Raw genomic sequence first — 23,487 nt, forward strand, 5'->3', positions numbered from 1 at the left:
AAACCAGCCGCAGTGGGCTGCAGATGACGTTGCAGGGAGACACAGCATCCTGCAAACCTTTTCGGAGCGCAGCCCGCTCCCCTGTAAGAGCTGGCTGCCAGCCACCGCATCGCTCCTCTGCTCGCTGCTGAGGGTGGTGCATGTGCGTTCGGGAGGCCAGCAGCTGCCTCCAGAGTGAAGCAATAGGAAGACGCCGTCTCGGTACTGTTTGCTTTCTTCGCTGCCTTTCACACGCTCTGTTTCTGTTCTTTATTACGTCCCCCTCTCGGTTACTCTCTTGCTACCAGCCATCCACGTGACCAGCCGTGGACCTCGAGGGAAAACTAACTAGATGCAGGCAAACAGGAAACGTGTGGACTGATGGAGCCTCCAAAGGTTAACTCATTGCAGTGTGTTTTCATGAGGCTCAGGGGTAGGAGCTGCGCCACAGCTAACGTTGGCATTGCGTTATAATCAGTTTTGTTAGTTTAGAAGGCTTCTGCAGACTTTGGTGTGTTTGTTGTAACCCTTTAAGATGCTCTTTACCAACACAGGTGCAATCACTTCTCTGAGCATTCTTGCAAAAACTATAGCCAGAAACTAATATTTCCCATTTTCACTGAAGCATTGTATTGTTTTCCTTCAGAATTGTGTCTTAATATTAATTCACTGTATGTACAGGCATTCTTGTGGCCATCTTTACTTTGGAAAAGCTGCTACATCTAGCCTGAATGCCGTAACTTAATTGTGGCACACATCAAGGCTGCAGAGCTGTTCAGACCTCCAGTTCAGCATTGGAGTCCTAGTATCAGGCAAAGCTAACAGTTTCAAAACTGTTATAATGTGTTAAACCAAGACAGGATTTTGTTGTTGCTATTAAACAATACTGTGGCATACCAAGAGAAACTAAGTCAAAGATGCACTTTTCCACTAATGCCCCTTTATTCATTTCTGTAACATCTGTTTTGTTAAGAAATTCTATAGCCAAAAGCAAAGCCTCTCTTCAGAAAAAAAATAAGCCACCAGCAAAGCAAACTGTTTGATTTAAAAATACAGTATGATAATCTTTAAGGATCATTAAAACTATTTCCCATTGTATTTTAGCCACAGCTCCTACTTTGATGAATAATGCTTTTTTTAAAGCCTACAATGCATCTACTAACAAGATACAAATTTACAACAACATGTTTCAAGGAGTTCTTAGTGTGGTAGTGAGATCTGCCCCAGAATATTTGTACAAATGTTTGGCCCGTCTGAGATGGAAGCGATATGGATGCCTTTGCCGCAGGATGGTGCCTGTCTGGCCTACCTGCTGCTGTACCAGAGTCCTTATTCTTCTGATCAAGTCATACTTGCTTGCGCTGGCAACATTTGCACTGTGCTTTTAAAGACTTGTGGTTCTCATCACTGTCTATACCAACAGCTGTGATTGTAGCAGGATAAAAAGGTGAATGTGCCCATACTGGTAACCCTGACTCCTGGGATAAGGCATCATTTATGGAAATTTAGCTGCTGGTACCTTATAGAAAGGCAGCAAAGCGCTTAAATTTAATTAATTTGTATAATTTTATTAAATTTAAATAAAATATCACATGTATAAAGAAATCACATGTATAAAGAATTGGTTTTATAAAGTATTCAAATACATTATGTTTTTCAGTGTGTTCAATTAATTTACTCTGCACTTTTGCCATTTGTCCGTATTGCACAACAAATATTTAGAGAGGAAAAAAATATTCAGCTACCAAGAAGCAAACATGGAAAACTGTTCCCTACTTGGAAGAAACCACCTTCAGTTCTTTGTTACAGCTCTCTGTGCTGGGGGAAAAAAAAGTAGCCAATGAGAAGAGATAGCGAAGAACAGAAGGAAAGAGTTGTGGCAAGGTCTGGCAGTTGTTTTATATCATTCAGTTTGGAAGAGGTGGCCYTGATAGGTGGTTCCTTGAACGTGTGTGAAAACCACTGTGAAAAGAGCTTTCAAAACTTAAAGCTGTTAATTCATTTATGGAAAGCCACTGTCTCAAGACTCACTATATTTATCAACATGAGAAAACAGACCCTGGAAAAGTTAATTTCAAAATAAGATTGCTTAACACTGGCTATTTTCAGATTAATAAGGAAATGTTCTTGGGAAAAATATGCACTGTTTCATATGGTAAGTCAGACAGACAAGCACTCGAGAAGGCCTGATGCTGTCGGCTGTACCACTGACAGTAGCTTCCGCTGAGGATATCAATGAGCGATGGCTATTTGGGGCAGGCCACCTCTTTCCATTGATCCCCTGACTGTATCTGCTCTSTCACAGCTGACTGCAGTAGACATCTCTAGTGAGTCTATGACAACGTTTCTGTGTAAGAGGACAAGACACTGACTCTGAGGATGAAGGCATTTTTTTCTAGCCCTTGATGCCATGAAGCAGCAATTTGAGGCTTGTACTGTGGTACCTTCTAATTAGGAAACAAGAGCATAAGTCTGTAATAAATGCACCAGGTGACAGTGTGGGGTGTTTGAAATCATAGCTTTTCTCTTTAGGTATTTAGGACAGAATTCATCAGCATAAGGTCTGTGCGTTCTCCTAGGCCTTGAAGGCCAAGTACCACAGAAGGTTTGTGCAGGGAACTTCACCCCTGGAAAAAGCAGCAAAAATCTGTCTTGTGTTTAATCCCAAGTTTAGTTTCTAATGGAAACCCAGTGAGTGTGGCATAACACCTGACTTTTCAGAGAAGGACCACACACTTACACATGCAAAGAGAATTCAAAGCCTATGGGCCATTTTTAATAGCTTTGGCACTCAGCAGGATGAACCTTGCAGCCTTGGCATAGCATCTCACAATACGGTACAATTCAGCAGCTTTCTCTTCATGGCTCATATAAATCTGGTTTGTTTTAACTAGTAAGTCAGCTATAAAGCTGCATAAAAACATCAAACAGGACTACATGTAAAATCTTGAGTTTAGAATTAAGTAGTCATTTAACAACCACCAGCCATATGTAGAAAGATAACTGGTGGTAAATTTGCTTTTTTTTAACTCAAATCAGGAAGCAATAAAAGTGTTAATTTGAAAAATGTAAACTAACTTCTTGTTTCCTCTAACTGCCTACACTGCCTTCCAAAATTCTCTGAGACAGAATGAACGAACAGGCAAACAAAACCTCTAACCGTTAGGTGTTGTGGAATGTGTTACTTAATACAATAATAGAGAGAATCCTTTAACCAAAGAAAGCAACTAAAGCTAAATGGGGCTTTTAGCAATAAACGCTCACTGCAGGAAAAGATCACTCTTTTAGGATTGCTCTGTTGCTTACAGCTACAGAAGAACTTAGTTTTCTTCATCGGAAGAGAGACCTTCAATTTCGTCTCTGTCTCCTCCAATTGCCATCCAGAACGCTTTGGCCACCTAAAGACCAGGTAAAAGAAAAAAAATCCCCTCAAATGACAGAAGACTGTGCATTTACCATCTGAAAAACAGAAACCGAGCAGCAGCTAAATCTAGTAACCATGTTTGTAGCTAAAGCACTAATCTCTCTCCAAGGCTAAGAAATTTTAACAACAGAGAGGCAATAATTTAGAAGGCTTCAGAAACCATGGGAGGCATATGTGATACAAAACTTAGGCTAATTAAGGCCTGACTGAATTTCTGCCAAAATCAAGGTTTTCTGTTGACTTAGGTGGGAGTTGGCTTACACCCGCAGTGATCGCAGAGCCTTCATTTCTGAARTACTGAAAAGGGAAAGCCCTCTCCAGTTTTTCAGAGTTCCAGTTTGGTTAATCAGYTCTTGGGAGATACAATACAGTCTTCCTAGGACTGTGTGATTTGTTCTTACTACTCTTAGTATATGAGCTCTACTATAAAGAGAGGTAACTGCTCTCAGAAAGGAAAACCCCATAAAACTGGAGTCCATTTTTTAATAATTTCAATGCCAATTTCTAACCTCACCTTTTCTGCATGTAGTTTTCTCTGCTCGTGAGGCAATGTTGCTGCTTTATCTGTGGAAAAGAACATGACTTCAGGTTGTCACCCTCAAAAGTGGGCGGAGAGAGAAATGCATATTGCAGCTGTGTTCTGGGGACCACCAAGAAACTAGTGTAAGATCGTAAAAAAAGGAAACTTATTTAGCAAGGACTGTTGCAATTCCCGAAAACCAGAGTCAATGCTTCTGAGCACTCTGGATTTCATCTCACACATTTGTAACTGCCCATTAAACTCCAAGATCGGCAAGCAGTTGCAGGGCTAAAAAAAAGTCTTGTTATAGGTTTGTTTATAGAACATGGTAGGCTAACACAGTGTGACAGCAGTCAGCAGAGCAATATCTACTTCTTTCAAGAGCTTTTTCAAGATGAAGAACAAGCTAATGAAAAGATCAGCTACTCTACAAAAGCTCAGACAGCAAAACAGGAATTTGTAGAGCCTTCCCCACCGACACGCTGGCTGTCATGACTTTGAACGATTAGAATAGGGGATATGTTTAGTACCTCTCTCCCAGGTACGGTACCTTTCATTTCCTTCAGCTTTGAAAACAGCCTTTCAAAGTTCTCCAGGTCACCTTCTCCCGTGGTTAGGCTGGCTAACTCTTGAATATCCATATCTAACATGGGATCTGAAATAAATGCATTTAGATTGATTTAAGGCAGACTGTTCTGGATTGTCAGCAGGTTTGAAAACCAATCTTCTGATAAAAACAGGTAGTATTTTAACAAGATCCCACATATAATATGAGGGAAAGAAACCTTTAATTTACCGCTTGTTCAGACAGACAACTCAGTGCAGCATTATAATGTTACCTAATTTTGATACATTACATTGCAAAACTGTTTTTGGATTCATCCAATATTTAAGAGGTTTCTTGTTCATCATAAAATGATCTGTCTAGGAACAGCCACAGACTAAGAATTAAAGAGTAATGAGACTATGCTTAGACCACAGCTAACAACCCCTAACCTTTAAGAAGATCTCCACATACAACTTATAAGAAAGCCCCATCTCCTGGAATTGTGCAATTATTTAAGGACCTCTAGCTTAAAAGCCCTGGACCTCCTAGGACTGACCCATGCAGAATGTGCTTCATTTGCCTCCTGCTGAATAAGCTTGTAGGCATCATGTTGTAATGAACTTTATCCGCAATCATAAAACTTATATTCTTATATTGATGTTTCTCGGTAKAAACAATCCATGATTCCACAAAATCAGATCAGCGTGCTTCCTGTTGGCAGTACTGCAAGACCAAACCTCTACCTTAACTCCAGGGGCTCTGTCCTTTCCAAAGTTGGGCCCTTTCCAAGAAGGGGAACACCTCTGACTAAAGCATTAGCCTCTACTGGAAGTGGCAACACCTGCACCTTTATGCTATACATTTCACAGAGAGAGAGAGACAGCGAAAGCCAGCAGCTTTCTGTGACCATCCCAGCAAGGGGTGCCTGCTCCAACATACATCCTCAACACAGTGCAACTCTATTTGCATTATCCTGAATATATAAAATAATTTTTTTCTTGGTGGAAAGCATAAATTTGCAAATGAAATCTAAGGCCCTATACTGAAGATGTATCAAGGACTGAAGTACATTAACCTTCCCAATCAAGATTCTGTTCCAAACAGGCTATTAATAAAAGAGGAAATGACTTATCTGTTATTCAAATTCCTCAAAGAGATATTTTTTGACTTGGACTCCTACTCTGGATATTATCCTTGGGACTTATCCATCCCAAAAGCAGGAATCAATCACTGCAGTTATCTTTAGAGAAGTACTGTTATAAATAGAGGCTTTCTGGTATTTCTCACTTTGCAGCCCGAGGATTGAAAGGTATGGAGAGAGTCATATGGCTAATAGCTCTCTTTCCACAAGTACCATCTTGGGGAATTCTTTCCTTCCTCACAACACTCCCCAACATGCCTGCCAAGCGGAGAACGAGCTTACCTACAATGTTGTCAATCTGCAGGTTGTTCGTGCTAGCTGCATCTTCTCTGTTGTCTAAATGGGCTGCTTCTGTGTCTGCTGACGGTGGATTGGACTGTCAGGAAGCAAATAGATATTACTGTATCTAAAAAGCCTCATCAGCAAATCAGGTGATTCCTGTTTTAACATTAAAATCCTACTCTTTATCTTAAATTGAAAGTTACTTACTGCAAAACCTGTACCACGTGTATCACTGAAAACCCATGCGCTTCTGCAACACTGCAGAGCTACCATGTGAAGGGTTTTTCTCTGAGAGGTTGCTTGTAGTTATTTTTTAAATAAACCTTTTAAAGTATAGTTTTTGTTTTGCACAAAATACAGCTTTTGGATATTAATGAGAAACAATATCTTGAATGGAGCTTCTTATAATCGCTCCTTGGCGCCAGTGGGTTTTCTGAGGAAAAGCCTTCACACGGTGCCGGAGGGGGTGCAGGCAGCACCCAGCAGCTTGCCCCGCTGAGGACACCACCAAACATCAGCAGGTAAAGCGATGGAGCGCTGAGGCAATGACCTGAGAGGGAGAGAGCTCCCAGCCCCGAGGTGACAGCCCCGGTGAACGACTGTCTCAGCAGGGCTTTCAAGAAAAAAAGCAGACTAATTTTTTCAGGCTTCACAAACATTTCCTTCAAAACACAWCCTGCTGGGTTGTGAAGTGTCCCCTGAGAAAGGAGCAAAAAAAAGAAGGACCCCCCCCCCCAAACACACCACCACACCAGGTGCGACAGCAGCAAAGAGCAACGTGAGAACCGGTGCATCAGCAAAGAACAAGAAATAGGAATTACTGTTTACTTCTGCATTTGGGCTCTCTTCTGCCCTGACGCCACAGTTCGCACCTGCTAACGTACTGAGGAGGCCRAAGCCCTGGGTCCTGTCTGAAGACAAAGCAGCCGTTAGTTTGACAGAAGATGCAATATTATCCGAAAGGGTTACAACTGACCGGATGCGACAGAGAATATTTTAGGGAAGACAGATACAAATTCCACCCTATAAAACTGTATCTGTGCACTTGAAAATACATTGTAAGCAGAAACTTTTCACATTCTCTAATCCTCTTAAAGGCATATTAACAATATTTACTGCTGAATTCCTCAACCAACAGGGAACAGATATGATGTGAGTCACAAGAGATGTGTGAGTTTGCCTGTGGTTAAATACAGGAAATGCAACAAGTGCCTTTGCTCATACACATATCTTCTAAATAGGTAAGCAATATAGTAATATCAAAAGCAAATTTTAAATGTCTAACACAGTATCCAGCCATCAAATTCAATGTCTCTTCAGACTACAAGGTGCTTTGGGCTTTCCACACTCCTTAACCTACCGTGCATTTTAACAGTATTTTAAAATCCAATCTAAAAAAATGTGAATGCAAAATTAAAAATTTAAAAAAAAAATCATTTTTATTTATGACGACAGATGTTGCACAGTATTTTAAAATTATTATTAACTGTATTTTTAAAACTTTACTTTAAAATAAAAATATGTGTAGCAAGCTATATTAAGAGCTTTTTTTTGCTAAGCCATATTTTCTGCTGGCCTTGCATTGAACAGTAAATGCTCACAGTTACACAGGGGACTCACAAGATTTTTCCCCAAAATATTAATATTGTAGTCAACTAAAAAGAAGTAATGATGTTGTTAAACTACAAATAGCCAGGAAACAATGACTTGTGCCAGAGAAAAGATTAATTTTACTTAAAAAAAAAAAAAAAAAAAAGAATCTGTTCTAAATTAATATTACAGTAATGACTAAACTCTAGACTCAAATGTTGAGATGATGTAATTTTTATACACTGTCCAAATTTACTTGCAGTTTTTCAAAATTTCATTTTGGAGAGTTGAACATGTAACTAAAACCATCAGCTAGTAGAAAACATGTAAACATGGCCCAATTAGAGACTTACAGAGACTCATTTCCTGCCCAGAACCTGCCCTGCGAATGTAGGCAACGTGCGCGTCCTGCCCGGTCCTCTCCTTCCCCTCCTCGCCCCCCCACCCCACCCCAGCAACCTCTGGGTTTTATCGGGTTTTTGCTGCGGTTGGCTCTGTTCTGCAGCGTTTTACTGCTTTAACAGCTCACCAGCCAAAGGCTTGGGAAGAAGTGAATCAGCCCGGCCAACCGAAGCTCCTCAAAAACGTTTGGTTGCAAGAAATGCGAAAGCCTGTGCAGTTTGCCATCTAAATTGCCAGGCAATTGAGGCATAAAGCATCGGGACCCACAGMCCCAAAGCGGCTTCCACAAGTTTCAGCAGGCTGAGCAAAGAGCTGGCTTTAGAGAAACAGYGAAGACCAACATTTAGCCAATTTCTGAGTCATCTGAAGCTCGACTGGACATTGCRGTGCAGAACGTACTTGCGAGAGAACATTCCTACATTGGCAGAGGGGTGGATGAAGTGACCTAATCGTGCACCGCTTTCATATCTGCGCTTAGGGTTTGGGCTGTACAGCACGACGACAGTGGCTCCATTCCCCCACCCCCACCCCACGCACATCGCCCCAGCCAAGGCAAGCAGAAAACGTTGTCCTAGTTCGAAAGCACTGGAATCTGCAGCCGAGATCTCTGAAAAGCAGCTATTTGTTTCTGGATCTGTGGTTAGGGAGGTGGCAGGCACAGCACTTGGTTGCAGTCACACCCTTGAAAAAGGTCTTCCTATAAACTCATTTTATTAGATGTAAAGGTTATTTCAACTTCTGGGTGCAATTCAGGAAGTGGGTGATGCCTTACACAGTGTTCTTACAGAATCAAAGCCAAAAATTAGCTCACTCAAATTATTGTAATAGTTGGTGGCTCCATTATGATGGAGTCGATCTATTTTCACAAGTGCCACTTAACAACAGTTGCAGAGCTCTACTAAACTGTGCTCAGAGCACGGCTTAGAGATACGTATTCATATATGCTCATTTCATAGCAAAATGCTTTACACTGTCTTTATGTATTATTCTTCCATATTCTGTCTGCAGCTGACATGGGCTGATCCTGACTTTCAAACAAAATTGGAATTAAAAAGTTGAAACTCGTGGTTTGTTTAAACAATGAGGTTTAAATTGTCTCTCCGAATCAGGCTAATTCTTTGGAAAGGGAGTCAGGCTAATGACTGCCCCCACCCACGACAACCAGCTTCAGCTGGGATCACTGAAGCAAGTATTTAAGCAGGAAAGTAGCCAAGTAGCCTCTTTCAGAGAACAGTAACTTGTTTCTCCTCTTGCCACCTAGGTCAGCTAGCTTTGATCTCGGCAGGACAGCTAGGGATAACAGCACTGCACCGGCTTTTGAATGTGTGTGTGCGTGGGGGGGGTGGTTAAGTGAAGAACTRCTTGTGCTCCTCTGCTCAAGGAGAAGAAACCACCTAATTCTCAGAGCAGAGAGAGCTCCGAGACCTGGAGAACCCACAGCTTTATCCCAACTACAAGAAGGAATTGCTCTCTGGAGGCTCTCGGGTAAGACTGCTTATTTTTCTTTTGTTACAGRCTTTTTTYYCCCCCCCCCTCAAAAAAATACATCAAGCAGACAATACTGCTTTATTTACTCGTTCACAAAGCATGTGGTATTACATGATGTAAAAATGGTTACAATTCAGCCATGTTATATTTAATAGCTATTTTTTATGCCTTAGCATAAGAATAAACATATTTAACTGTTAAAAGAACTAAAAGGTCAGGAATTTTCTTAATAGGTGTGTGGGAAAACTGTGTTACAACTTCAGAAAAATTGTTTTTTTTTTTTAAGGTGGTGCACTTTATAATAATATGGATTTAATGCCCATACTTGAAAAAAATCATTCCCACTCTGTCCATAACTTAAGTTCTCACACAAACAGATGTACTGTAAGACTGGCTTTCTGGATGGCTATGCTTAAGTGTTACAAGCCCTTAGTATTAGGCAATAACTTGTACTTTGTATAAAGATCTTCACAGAAAGCATGACTGCATGGTTTCTAAATGGCCAGTGATTATAGGTAACTCAGTAGAAAAGCTAAAGTTTTATTGACATGGCAGCCAGTTTTCAGGATCAGGAGGAAGTTAAAAACAAAAGATGTGTTTCGGGTTGTAATAGGTTTTATTTTAGTTAAAATGAGCTCAACTATTTCCCTTTGAAAGTAGAGTCAAATTGCAACAACATCCAAATATAGTTCACTTCCTGAGGGGTTTGTAGTAACATACACCAGTGCTATGTGGTTTCTGTGCTGTGGAGATGCAAAATCTGGATTCTCAGGGAGTCTGACCTTTACAGAATACATTAATGATGCACAGGAATTTCCCCCCATGAAGAACTGAACATGTGACTAAGTTCTGTTCTTCTGTAATGTGGCATCTGTCAAATGCAGGAAATAGGCTCTCAAGAAAACTGTTCTTGCGCTAGTGAGATAACTTGACACCACCTCAAATGGCTACCTATTTCCCTACAATGGTTATACTAAATTAGAACCTTCCTTACTCTCATTCTGATGAGGAATACTCAAAAGGCTAATTAAAAAAAAAATAGATTACCAGTTTAGTAGTTCTCATCTTAGTTCTGCTGGATCCCAAGAACCATCTTGCAGTTAAAGGAACTAGCAAAAACCTTGCAACACTTGAAAACATTGCGCAGTTAAAGGATGCAGGAAGGAAAAAGCCACCACAGTAAAAAAGTACATCAGGGAGCAGATGGACATTARGAGGTTGCTAGTGGGATAAGACTTTGTGCAATAAGGAATGGAAGGCCAAACATTTCACAAGAGTTTCATTTTCCTACATTTCCTGCAACAGCCTGTGTAATTAGAAAAGCAATTAAAGGTTTGAAAGCAAACAGTAACCTACATGTACAAGAACTCTGAGCTAGCCACAACACTTCCTTTTCTAATGAGTCTAATCCTAAACTGATTTTTTCCAAAATTCTAACTCTACCTGATAATCAAGTACTTGCAGGAAACTGGGTTGCCTATTTTTCTGTATTATTTTAAAAAACTATGTGGTCTCCACTCACGTGGGATTTTCTGTAGGAAGATAGTCCTTGCAATGCAGTTTAATATTAAGTCCTTCAACAGAAATTTGAGATCATTTCTTTGGTGAGTCTTGTCCCTGCATTTGCAATTCTCATCACTGTTTCAAAAGACTTTCAAAATCTCTAACAAATTTGGAATTATGCACAATTTAGTAAAGTACATTGTAGAAGAGGTAGGTTTGTTACAGCTTGTAGACCAGGCTGATAATGACAGGCTATTTGCTGTTAGAGTCTTGGTTGAACAAGCTTTCATTTCTCRTTGAAATTTGAAGAGTTAGAGGAATACTTAATTTGGGTCATTTGTAGGGGGCAAGTCAAAAGTACACAGGGCACATGAACAGATACTGAAGTGGGATTAAACTTCACCCACTGCCTCTAAGTTTCTCCGTGCATCAAGGGACAATAAAAGCAATGCCTGGGAAGCCARCTGTTCCATGCAAAAGGTTGTTCTCACGTGAAGGGTGCTCTAATTATCTGTATGTTGATGCACTGGCAGTAGGACTGTACTTGCTCAATTTAAACTTTTGCTAAAACTACTAAGCATTCTGTAAGCATTCTCCAGAATTCAAGTTTCTCTCAAAAGAAACCTACATTACATACCGCTCTTCATGACTACGTTGGACCACACATTGGCRTTCAAGGCTTGTACAATTCGTTTCACTCCTGTGGATTCTGGAAAGTCATCTAAACCAAAAGATAAAGACCRTTTCACTCCTAACAAACAAAACCATTACATATTTGAAAGTAAGGTGTGTGTCTGAATTGCTGTCCTATTTTATAGCAGTGGCTATAAAAGACTTTTCCTATAAGGGAAGAGTGACTTCTTGCCTTTGCTTTACAATAGGCCAAACAAATCTATATTAACACATTACTACTTAGGTCTAGGCTTCCAGGTATTATGAACTATGAGTGCTCAGTCTTGACTGTAGAGAGATCTAAATTCTGAGTAAGGTTTTGTTCTATATTTATCATTAGAAGTGTTTAGAATTGCTATATTGATAAATAACATGCAAGTAATTTAAAGAGTAACAAACAAGTTTTAAGTCACTGTTACAAGCAAGCTACCTTTCAATCTCAAAATCTTTCAGAACTCTGTATATCATAAAACATCATAAAAATAGATGCTAATATTACTTTTCCTTACTTTCGTAAGTAAAGAACAGGGCATAGATGCATGGCTTGTTGACCATTTCTTATTCCTATTGTACTACTAAAACATTTCAGATGTGTTAAAAAAGGAGTAACACTTGAAAATGATCACTCTAAAGCTATTTCCACAAAATCTAACTTCAGATGTTCCAGCAATCCTATAAATTGAAATAATTCGAAAGACTAGGGAAAGCATTATTCTGAGTTCAACTTAATTACTGAATGAACCTGACAACCCTTTGTAGATAGAAAGTCAGTTTTCCCATTTCCTCAGCTTAGTCAGCTTCCCATGTTTGTGCAGGTCTCCCAAAGCAATAGGGGAAAAAAACCCTTTGGATAGGAAAATGTGATTGCTTAAAAATCACACACTTGTAGGATGACTCAGGGACAGGTGTAGTAACTGAAACTGACTTTAAAAAACAAATTTAAAGCTACCTGTGACCTCTTAGATCAAATACAAAACCAAGCAGCAGCAGCATGGAGGACGAAGCATCAGAGCCATTGTCAAGGGTGTTCAGTTAGGAACTCACTTGTAGTATACAAAACTACTGACTGATAGTGTAGTCATAGGAAGAGCTCTCGTCCATTTGTGATGAGCTGCCAGAAATGTCATCATTTTTAAACGCATTTTGGCCCAATGTATTTACTGCATCTGTTTTATCTTTTGTAAGCAAATCATAGAACACATTTACAGGGTAAACACGTTACTCACTGGAATGTGTATCCTCTGATGCATGAGTCACAGTGAATCAATTATGTTAAAAGTCCAGGAGAAAATGTACGTTACTGCTCCAAAGGGCAGCATCCTGAGTGATTATTAATATTCCCATTACTTCCCATACTTCCTATACATTATTTGCATGGTAAACAGCTTTTCCTTTAGAACTATTCAATAGAAAGATAAGTTGACTTTAACCTTACTAATGTTTCCTTTAAAACCACTTCAGAATTAAAACTTCAGTCTAAATGGTATTAATTTCCTATTTTTCTAGTTTCTATAAATAAGTACATGTATGTCTTCCTGTGCACCTAACAATGTGCCAAAATGAAATGCATCCAAAAGACATGGAGGGGTTCTTACCTGCTCAAGATGCAATTTTAATCAAGGTCTTTAAAGAGGGGGGGACTCAGTCATAGCTTAGAAGGCCTTTAGACTAAATTATTTTTAGTGACAGCTAGGTACTTAGTGAATAATTCCACTCAAGCTTGGAAATGGAGCTGCTTATCTACTTTTGGCCCTGTAGGGGTAAGATGTAAAGACTTTGTTTGTATCCTTGAAATAAGGAGATAAGACTGATGCTGATAAGGCTGTCAGGAAGTGCATAGTCACTTTTTAAGAGTGGAACATCACACTACTGACTTTGCTTTATGGGTTTTTTCAAGTTATAAACATATGGTCAGGCAAGTGATTTTGAAACTGGTTTATTTCCTGTGTAACAGTGCATGCACTTCTAAAATGTTTTTAACCATCTCCCCTTTTCAGCCTATCCAGTAACCTTTTGACTTAATGTATATCTTCTTTTGGTATGTACAACAGTCTTCAAAGTTTTATTTAAAAAAGCCAGAAAGAATTTTCCCACCCTTGTGCATTTATTTGGTTCCTGTTTATATTCAATTTTGAAATCAACCTAAAAATGCTTTTTATATATCAATACAGTCCTAGGATTAATGCCAGAAGAGGGAGCAGATATTTTTATGTAGGTACTACATAAACAGCAGCTGTATTTGGGAGGAGACAAATGGAATGTCTTGGAGGAAATAACTTCCTCCTCCTGACCTTTTACAGCTTAGCCTAAGCCTCACCAACTGGGAGCATTCCATGCAGTAATCGTACAGCACAGAAATAAAGTTATGCCCCTTGCAATTGTTGAAGATATTTTGGTGTGCTTTTTCATTCTAAAAACTAAAACAGAAGTACTGATCTTACCATCTTCATCAGGCAGTTCCTCAGGGCTAAGTTCTACCAGTTCAAAGCCATGTTTGATGCACCATTCTTGAGCTTGCTGTCTATTAACACCTACAGTTGGGAAACAAAAAAAATACCTTCTAAACATACACATTTGAAACTAATACCAGCAGTTGAATCTTTAGCTAATTTTATTCCAAGTTGCTTTTGTTCTGGATTGTGGGGGGGGGGGGAGCATAGACTGGTTGACTTGGGTCCTCTATTCACTCTGAAATTGATTCCGAAAGCCCCGAATTAATCTCATCCTTTGCCTCAGTGTTTCTAAATAGACTGACTTTGCAGTGGATGCTCGGAGGGAAATAAGTGAAGTGCCACAGTTAAGATTTCTATTACTTTGGGCTTGAATCTGAAATATGTTAGAGTGTTGTATGATGCCAATCTAGAATCAAAGCAAGCATGTAGATTTATGCCCAAATGATTGAAAAAGTTAAACATACTTTCCACTGTATTTAAACAAACAATAGTCATCCTCTTTGCTGGAGAAGTTCATGCACATTCAGTAATATGACTGCATTGATAGTTACCTTGCAGTGCATATTGATATACCAAGAATGGGATACACAATTCATTTTAAGTAAGCATGTAAAATCCTGGTTCAGTTTTAACAACTAGCTTAAGATTCCTGTTCCTGGTCATCTGAGTAACTTGGCTTTTCTCTATTCAACCTCGAGCCATTTCTCACCTAGATACTTTAAGAAATGATTGTGCTAATTTAAAAATGAATTATTATACAAGATGAATAACTTTAAGTCAGCTTGGGACTCCCTTGGGTATCATACCATTTTCAGATACTCTGTCACAGACCAGGATCATGACTTCTGGTAACCACTCCTCTGTTAGGGGAAGCCATTCAGAGACACTATCAAGTCCAGATTTCTAAAGGGGGAGGAAGAAAGTTCTTTAGAATACATCCTCAAATACTTTACAAATCCTACTCCCTTGGACCCTCCCTTCCTGTTTATTAATTATGCAAATTCCTAGATTAGGAAAGACTTAAGCACTAGTATTTCATTTTAAGCCATTTTTAGGTTTAGTGTTCAGCAATCGTCTTCCATGCTAAAGTGAATGTTATGGGGGTTGGTGAACCACTCTGCTCTGGTTTATTCTGAGATGCCTGGTTAAAGGTACCTTTGCAGAATGTGCGGCATATACCCCTTCTCACCTGAGGTGCAAAACGGTTCCCTATCATTTAGAATAGTTTTTAAATTTGTTGTCTCAAAGTCTTTCTGGCTTTTGCTAAAGCATTTATTAATTCTGCTAAGCTGGCAGCAGTGAAAACAATCTCAGGTAAAAGGATAGCACTGAATCTTGCATTTCTCTCTGACTCTTGGCTATTCTAAACCAGCTTTTCTGAGCTAGCATCAACTAGAAGTAAAGCTGGAGGTGGTGGGCTGGGGAAGGATTTGCCAAACTTAATGGGGTATTTGCATCCTGAAAAGCCTCTCTTTTAGCTGGAGTAAGATAGCAAGAAGGAAGGAAGCTTCTCTGCTGCCACTGTCAGCAGGCATAATTTAACATTCATCTAACACCAATTAATAGATCAGCCTAAAAGGAATGAGGGTCACAGGGTGGTGAGAATATAAGTTGTGGTTATCACTGTGATAAGACAACTATATGGTACAGAAAAAGCAATATAAGGAAGCAGAAGAGTCTTACTATTGTGCTGTCAAAGTAAACCACAAATGCTTGCACAGATTCAGCAATCTCTCCTGTAACAAGAAATGTGCTTGGTACCACACAGAGGTGAATATCTGCAGAATAATATTTATTATCTATTGTCCAGGGGTAAAAATTCACTCCATCACTTGTAGATGCATCCCCAGTAAGGTCATCTTTTCCAGTGATACCTATATAAAAGAAGATAAATGAGATAAAACCAGCATCAAGAAAAATAATTCATTTAGAAAAGCTTGGTATATTGCCAGTGCAGAGCCATCTTTATTTAGTATAATAAAATTAGTATTTAAGATCTTTAAAAACTCAAAGCTAATTTGTTTCCTTATCCTAGATATTTTTTAACTGATTTGTTGCTTGCTCCTAGAGTTTATTATTCTATCTTAGATGATTTCTAGGTTTCAAAATAAAATATCTTGCAAAAGCTTTTTAAAAAGCAAGCCTTTTCTTGGAAATGCCTTTAGARTGTTAGCTTCAAACTCAGTACCTGTAAGTAGGATGTATAGACAGAATATCGAGACTTCATTACAGCAGAAGCAGAACTTGCATGTTTATTCAGATGTAAAAAACTGTGACCAAAACACCATAAGATAACTAATGAGAGAATAGAGCAAGTACTGAAACTTAGGTGTAATTCTCATTAAATTCCATGTAGGTGTTAACAATTAAAATCCAAAACAGCACTTTAGTATTATAACTCTAAACATTACCCTTCATGTGCCTGTAACAACCTTGGCAGAACACTCTCATAGCATGACAGCCACCTGCTGGAGTTGAATTATAGTTAATAGCAAAGCATCCCATATATACCTCACTGATACAGGCAGACCATCTTCCAGCTGGGCAAACTCATGGGCATTTTTCAACATAGTAGGTAAATTTAATATAAAATTGACTGAGTCCCCTAGAATTTCCTTCTGCATCAGAAGAGTTTAAAAAAAAAGGAAATAAAATGTGGCTTGTCAAAGATTTTAAGGATCAGGCTTTAAAGGTTTTTGGACACAACTCCTGGAGACATCAGAACAGGCTGTTCCCCAAATAATCTGAACTTGAATTTGAAATGCTCTGTATCTTATACATATAAAAAAGGCAGGAATATTTATTTGCCAAGATTGCCATAAAAAGGTTCAATGATTTTTGCAACTAACTGCAAAGTCTGAAAAATGTAACTGGTGAATGAGCTAAAGCACACAAGGCAGCAGAAGGAAAGCTCTAAATAGGAATAATTACATGCAGCAGCGAGGAGGAAGGTGCAGGGATCTGAGGCCRAATTTGACCCTGGTAACACAAAACTAACTTGGAAAGGAATCTTCTATCTGCTTTTTTCCTCTAAAGGCAGACAAATCTACGTATATTTTTTCCAGTTTAAGAAAGCTTTGACAAATGTGGTTTTCTTCTAAGTTTGGATGGCATTCGTCTTCTGTTTAGAGTAACTGGGGTCTTCACTCAGAAGCCATTCTGCGATAAAACCATCCATGTCACATGGAGGGGGATGGTGGTGGGGAAAAAAGCTGAGTTTGAGGTAACACCAAACAGACCTAGACTCTGAACTTTCTACTCTTAGAGCACTAGCTCACAAACTTATGTTCATATAAATACGCAAGAGACTACCAAGACACCTAACCAAAATCAGTAGCCTTGAAAGCTTTTTCATTCTTATGCTGCTTTTTAAATTATACTTAAGCAACACACATGGTTCTTAGCAGCCCATGAAAGCTGTTTTCCCATGCTTATCTTGTAAGAACTTCTACATAAGGATCTTTGCTTGTCCTGCAGCACTTGATAGTGATACTGTGGTCACTTTGCAGCAGATACCTCTGTCTTGTTTGCAGAAGCTGACATGATGCTTGAAATGAAGCAATGCTACTGCACCCATCTGCCTGGCTTGCTTTCCAGTTAGTTTTAAACCCAAGCTTAGGATAACATGTCTCCTTTCAAAACCTATAGCTTTAATGCAAATAGTCTACTATAATTCTAACAAAGGCATTTTGGCAGATGACAAATTACTTTTTTCCTGCTGTAAAACAGGAGTTTTAAGAATGATCATTCTAAGCACAGCAATTAACTGTTTTAAATTAGTCTGATATCTTTGGTAAACAATTAGGATCATATTTAATAGGCATCAATTGCTACTAGACTAGGAGTTTATTTTAAATTGATAATATGGCCAATGGAGGTAGCTTTTATTCTGCTTAAATGTAATATAATTGACAAAATTCCAGCAACTCTGAGAGGTAACTGGTTATAGACAAATGGACAATTTCACCGTGTGTGTTTAAAACGCAAAGATACCATTTCTTTCCAGAAATTGGGGGTTGGACCAGGTGACCTCCAGAGGTCCCTTCCAACCCCAGCTACTCTGTGAACTATTCTGTGAAGGATGGAGAGCCTAGAGCATCAAATGTAAGCATAGTGTTAGCTTTCCGGCCTAGAAACCCGATGTTCTGTTTGGAGGTTTTAAATGCTACATAGAATATGCCATAAATCCCCCTTAACAAGTGTTGTGACAGTTAAAAACAAATTAAATCAGTTCTGAGTTACAGAATTGCAAGCCAATGCCAGAAGAAGTTGCAACTTCACYGGAGCCCCTTTATATTTATGCCAACTGAAGTGTAACTTATTAGAAGTGACTTATTTTTGTTTCCATTTTGCTACTTAAGTAGCAAATAATTTCTCAATTCTCACTTCTGTCAGCTTCTCCCTCTGTTTGACACTTCAGAGGTATAACCGTGTCCCTGACAGTCTGCCACAGAAGTCACTTGAAGTCACAAAATCAGCAAAAGGATGTAGGAAGAAAACCAAGGGGAGGAAAAAGGACGAGGAAAGGAACTGTTTAAAAGTCACTTCAGTAAAGCTAGCCACTATAGCAAGAATACAAAAGGAAAGAACTGCTACAAAAGGCTTTCGAAAGCTGATATGAGACCACATCTGCTTCACAAGTGACTTTTTTTTTCTTTGAAAGAGTTCATGGACAAATTTAGGCCTCAAAGTACTGCACTGCTAGAAGCATTAGTGCATGTTCCATTCCTGATTAAACGCTACAATTCCTATGTTCTAAGCGCTCTCATCTTGCTCTGCTTCTGATTACTTTTCACTTCAGGGGATTTTGCCAATTCCCTGTGAAATTTCTCTTCCAGGAAAAATGGCTGTTGCATGCAAAACTCAAAGGACTGCAGGAACTCTTTGAAAGGATTCAAACTTGCTATGCCTTAGACTGCATATGTGCTTGTAACAAATTACTGCAAAACAGCCTTATTACTCATGGCAGGAAAACTAAATGCAACTTGGCTATCTTTTGAACACTCTGCTTCTCTTCCACAGAAGTCACTAGACTGATTGGTTTTTGGTCTTTTTTAGTAAACAAGCAGAGGCTACGAAACACTATACACTGCAATCAGGTAAACTGAGTTGTCCAGGATATATTCCTCAGTAGCATTAGTTTTAAGGATTACGTATGCCACCTTGGGACTCCAGGAGCTTCTTTCCAAGAGGGCTTATATTCTAATGCAACAAATTCAGTCAGAATAGTTTCTTGCATCATTTTAGAGAATATTCATCAAAATAAGTTTTTGTTGGATACAGAATAAACTTCCAGAAAACTGATACGGCAAAAAGATGGCTTGTTAAACTTATCTCTAGTGAGTTACTCATTTTTAATTTTAAGCTTCCCAGCCATTGAAAGTGTCAGTGGTTTGCCATCCAAAGAGCTTGGAAAACCAACTGAGTCATTCTTCGACCACAACAGTAGGCAGCCCTACTGGGCTGACTTCATTAGCTTGCCTTTTCAGAGAGCAGAAGTGGCGTGTTTGGACAACAGGAATGCAAGCAGACTCCAAATCATCAGTATTAGAGTACTAAAAACATACATGGAAAAGATCATGCCACAGAAGAATATTGCCAAGTGTCATTCAAAAATATTGACTTAGAGTTCAAGTTCCTCTAAGAAATACTGCAACTAATAATACTGGGCTTTTATTATGCTGAAACAACTTTTATTTGAACTTTTATAATCTTATTTAGAATGGCTGAAGACTAGTCAAGGCATGGCACATTTCAGTGTCCTACATTTGTACATGAAAGCTCTTTTGCAGAGAAATAGAAGCTTCCTCAGCTACAGTGATTTATTGTAGCCTGGGGACCAAACAGACCCACTGCCCAAGCTTGCGCCAGTGCTGTCCTCCCACTGTTACCACCCGCATATGTTGGCACTGTTCACCTGTGCCACCTCCAAAGCCAACTTTATTCCAGGCAGTCATTCACAAGCCTGTTTCTCAGCAAACTGATTAATCATGTGGGGTTTTGTTTGTTTACAAGCACCTTGTTTTAATAAATCACACAATTCTGACCAATTTGGAATTCATTCACTTTGGGAAGTGAATTTCAGCTACCTGTTTATTCATATAAACATATCTACTTATTCAGTTTTACTGATTTTACTTTTTGTAGTACAGAGGCTTAGTACTTTGTAAGTGCAAGGCAACAAGTGTTCTTTCAAAAGGAGAACTAGAGGCCAAAAACATAACTTTTCTGAAAAGAGCTGAAAAATAATCAAAGAACCAGATGTTGATTTCTCATCTCTTCTTGCTGCAATGTTCCCTTTTCTCAAAAACCCAACTGATATTTAAGTGCTTCTGCTACATGTTTACTGCCACTGGACTAGTAATGGGTTTTTTTAGAATCATTAGAACACCTCTTTGTTGCAGATATTTTTTTCCAAAGAGATTAAAGTATTGAACACTTTTTTTATTGTTTTTCAGATTTAATACTAAGAGCATAATGCAGTTCTTTACTATGCCCTAAGAGATCACATGTCCTCCAAGTTGGTAGGTATGCGGAGTAGTTCTTGCATTCTGTGCCTTGAGAGCCACCTGGTGGAATACAAGGTAAGAAATACTCCTGCAAATTACACGAAGAGTAATGAACATTTCAGAAATAGATTCAACTTACATGTTTTGCTGGGAAGGAGGAGGGGAGCAGTGAACAATCAAAAATGCCAAAGAAGTGAAAGATCACATCAATTATGAATTTGTTTATTTATCAGCCAGCATTTGTAAAAACTAAAGTATCTTATTTGGATCTTGATTTGTGATAAACATATCTAAGAGAAAAGGTCAGTTCTGTCCTGTGCATTTTATACTAGATTCATTTTGCTACAACATCTAATGCAGTAAAGCAGTCAGGGTAGCCCACAGCAACTTGAAAGAATAAAAATATCTAGCAAATGTACCATAGTATTCTTCCCATCCTCAATCCATTTACTACTCTATAGGATGAAAACATTGTGGAAAAAGCCTTCTAATGACCCTGGAAACTTCTGGGAGGTCACAGAAGTTCTCATACATCTCCTAACAGTAAACACTCTTGGCAGCTTCCTTCTACTTATATAGAACAGGTTTGCTGGGGGGGAAAAAAAAAAAAGCACATATCAGTAGTGAAAGCGAGTAGTACASTGACAAAAGCAGTGGTAAGAGAGATGAGGTCTTTGTTTCATGTTTCTGTTAGACTCAAAGCCCACAACTGCTATATAGATCTCAAGCAATACAGCATTTTATAGCATATTTCAACCATAAATGTTGCATATAAAATGTTGCACTGCCTCAGAGGTGCTAACACAAGGGTCTTGTTGGCAGAAGGAAATTTCATTTAGCTAAAAATATTCAAATAGTGCCTTCAAACTGGTGCAACATTTTCAGGCTGTTAAAGCACAAGTTTCAAATATTCCACCAGTGTTTTGCCTCAACCCACTAACATCCTTCAGTATGGTCAACTGCAGCCAGCCACAACAACCTTGTCCTTCCATACAGGTTTTCAACTGCTTGTTCCGCTTACACTCCTAGATCAGATGCAATTTCACTTGCTACACAAAGCAGAAATTTAAAATTCTTATTGCTTTTATTTTCAGTATGTGATGTTAAAATCTTTCCAAGAAAAATGCCACCTTTTGTGAAGCAACCCAACCTGAGGATGCAAAGATACCTGCAAGATTCCACTTTGGTACTGGAAAACAGAGGAAGCCTAGCCATTTCCAAGTGAGTACTACTAAAGCTGAGATTTTTAAGTAGCATTTCTATCAAGCTTTTTGCTCACTTGTATTTCTCCAAGAAAAATAATCTATTGGAGCCTTGTACAATTCCTTCCCATTTCCTATACCTTTCTTACCAGCAAGCAACAACCAAGAATAAGTTCTTACAGAAATTTACTATTCTTTATGATCTCCTTAAATAACTTCAGGGTTAACCTACTTGCTTTGACAGACCAACCTTTGACAGTAGACCTGTACTGTCATTCTTGCTACAAAACATGGTTTTATAAGATTGACTGAGTCAAACCCTTAGGTCAGCTCCATACTTTATCAGGCTCTTCCATAAGATCTAACTCACTGAAACAGCAAAACACAAATCCAGAAAAATGAAAACCACAGATAATTATATCTGCTGGATTAGTGAATTAGACCCTTTTCTAGAAGCATCCAGAAGCTTTTCACCAGAGATGGTGAAAATGGTTGGAACTGTGCAGATGGGAAGGGGATCAGACCTCCCACTTCCATCATCCACAAAACCATCAGATTGACTCAGATGCCCAACAAACTGTAGCATCATTAAAGCATTGACATTTGGGATTATTAACATTTATTAATGTTAAGTTACACATGTTAGTACGCATATCAAACTGTTCATGACAGCTCCTCAAGAAGCAAGGCTGCACTAAAAAGCCACAGCAGCAGAAACACTAAGATTTAAACAACAGCTTCTTCCTGGAATCCCCCTGACTCCAGAAATACTGAAGTGTCACTAAAGCTTTCCCTATTATCAGATCTTATGCACTGCCTTTTTCAAGCCAGAAAAAGAGGTGCTGGGTCCCAAGAAAACTTCTGACAGAATGCTTTATCTTCAGTAATGGAGTAAGTGCAATTTAAAGCTTTGTCGACAAGTTCAGAAGGGGGAGGGTTTTTTTTTTAACTTTCCCATTCTTGTGCTTCTGAATTGTGACAGCAGTCAAATRTGTCAAAACATGCCATAGTAAAGCATGAGCTCAGACTAAAGATTTTTAGAAACATCCCAGCCCTGAAGGTCCATGACTTTGTTCACTTCATAAATGGGAAAAAAAAGAAATCACAGGGATAGATATTTAGTCTGCTTCCCTGTCCTTCCCTTGCCTCTATTCCTGTGCCCCTGGATCTGATCCAGAGAGCCACCTTCAGTGGCCGCTCGGTAGTTTGAGCCACTCGCTTGTCCCAGCGAAATACCAGCTTCATTTCTGCAATGACCGGAACCCCCAGCAGCGGAGCCCAAGGTCTAACCAAATCATTAATGCACGGCGATTTTTGTTTTGCAGCTATTACTTGTGTTCAGTCTCAAGGCAACTCAAAGCACCCGGCGTGGCTGCAAGCGAGGACAGTTCGTTCCCTCGCGCAGGACGTGTCGAGCGGCCCGCAGGTACCGCCACGCTCCGGGCTTCCCCTTCCGCCCTCTCCCCGCCGGCTGCAGCCGCCCCTGGGCCTCGGGCCGTTACAGATCCTCAAAACCCGAGCGGTTTTTAGCGTCTCTTTTAAAGAAACGAGGAGGCCCCGGACTCCCTCCTCGAGGGGAGGCGTTGGAGGGCGGCGCCTGAGGCAGGACCCCCCCTCCCTCCTCTCCTCTCCTCTCCTCTCCCCCGAGCCCAGGGGCTGGGCGCGGCGCGGAGCCCCGGGCACTCACGTTTGACGAGCTCCTCGCCCGCGAAGCCGGCGGCGCAGCTGGTCACCAGCGCGTAGGGCCCCGCCGCCGCCATCGCGCCCGCCGCCAC

General features: G+C 39.6%; 1 protein-coding gene across 1 annotated transcript; it reads right to left on the minus strand.

Moving 5' to 3' along the window:
- Positions 1-883: 883 nt before the first annotated feature.
- AAGAB (alpha and gamma adaptin binding protein) lies at positions 884-23,487 on the minus strand. The gene is made up of 10 exons (XM_026074820.1): positions 23,400-23,487; positions 15,685-15,875; positions 14,808-14,904; positions 13,990-14,079; positions 11,514-11,597; positions 6,722-6,804; positions 5,894-5,987; positions 4,474-4,578; positions 3,918-3,967; positions 884-3,377 (listed from the first exon to the last, which is right to left on the minus strand). Exons 1-10 carry the CDS (start codon positions 23,470-23,472, stop codon positions 3,300-3,302), a joined length of 945 nt encoding a protein of 314 aa, XP_025930605.1. The 5' UTR covers positions 23,473-23,487; the 3' UTR covers positions 884-3,299.

The sequence above is a fragment of the Apteryx rowi genome, unplaced genomic scaffold, assembly GCF_003343035.1.
Source record: "Apteryx rowi isolate R43461 unplaced genomic scaffold, aptRow1 scaffold_11, whole genome shotgun sequence".
Lineage (NCBI taxonomy): Eukaryota > Metazoa > Chordata > Aves > Apterygiformes > Apterygidae > Apteryx > Apteryx rowi.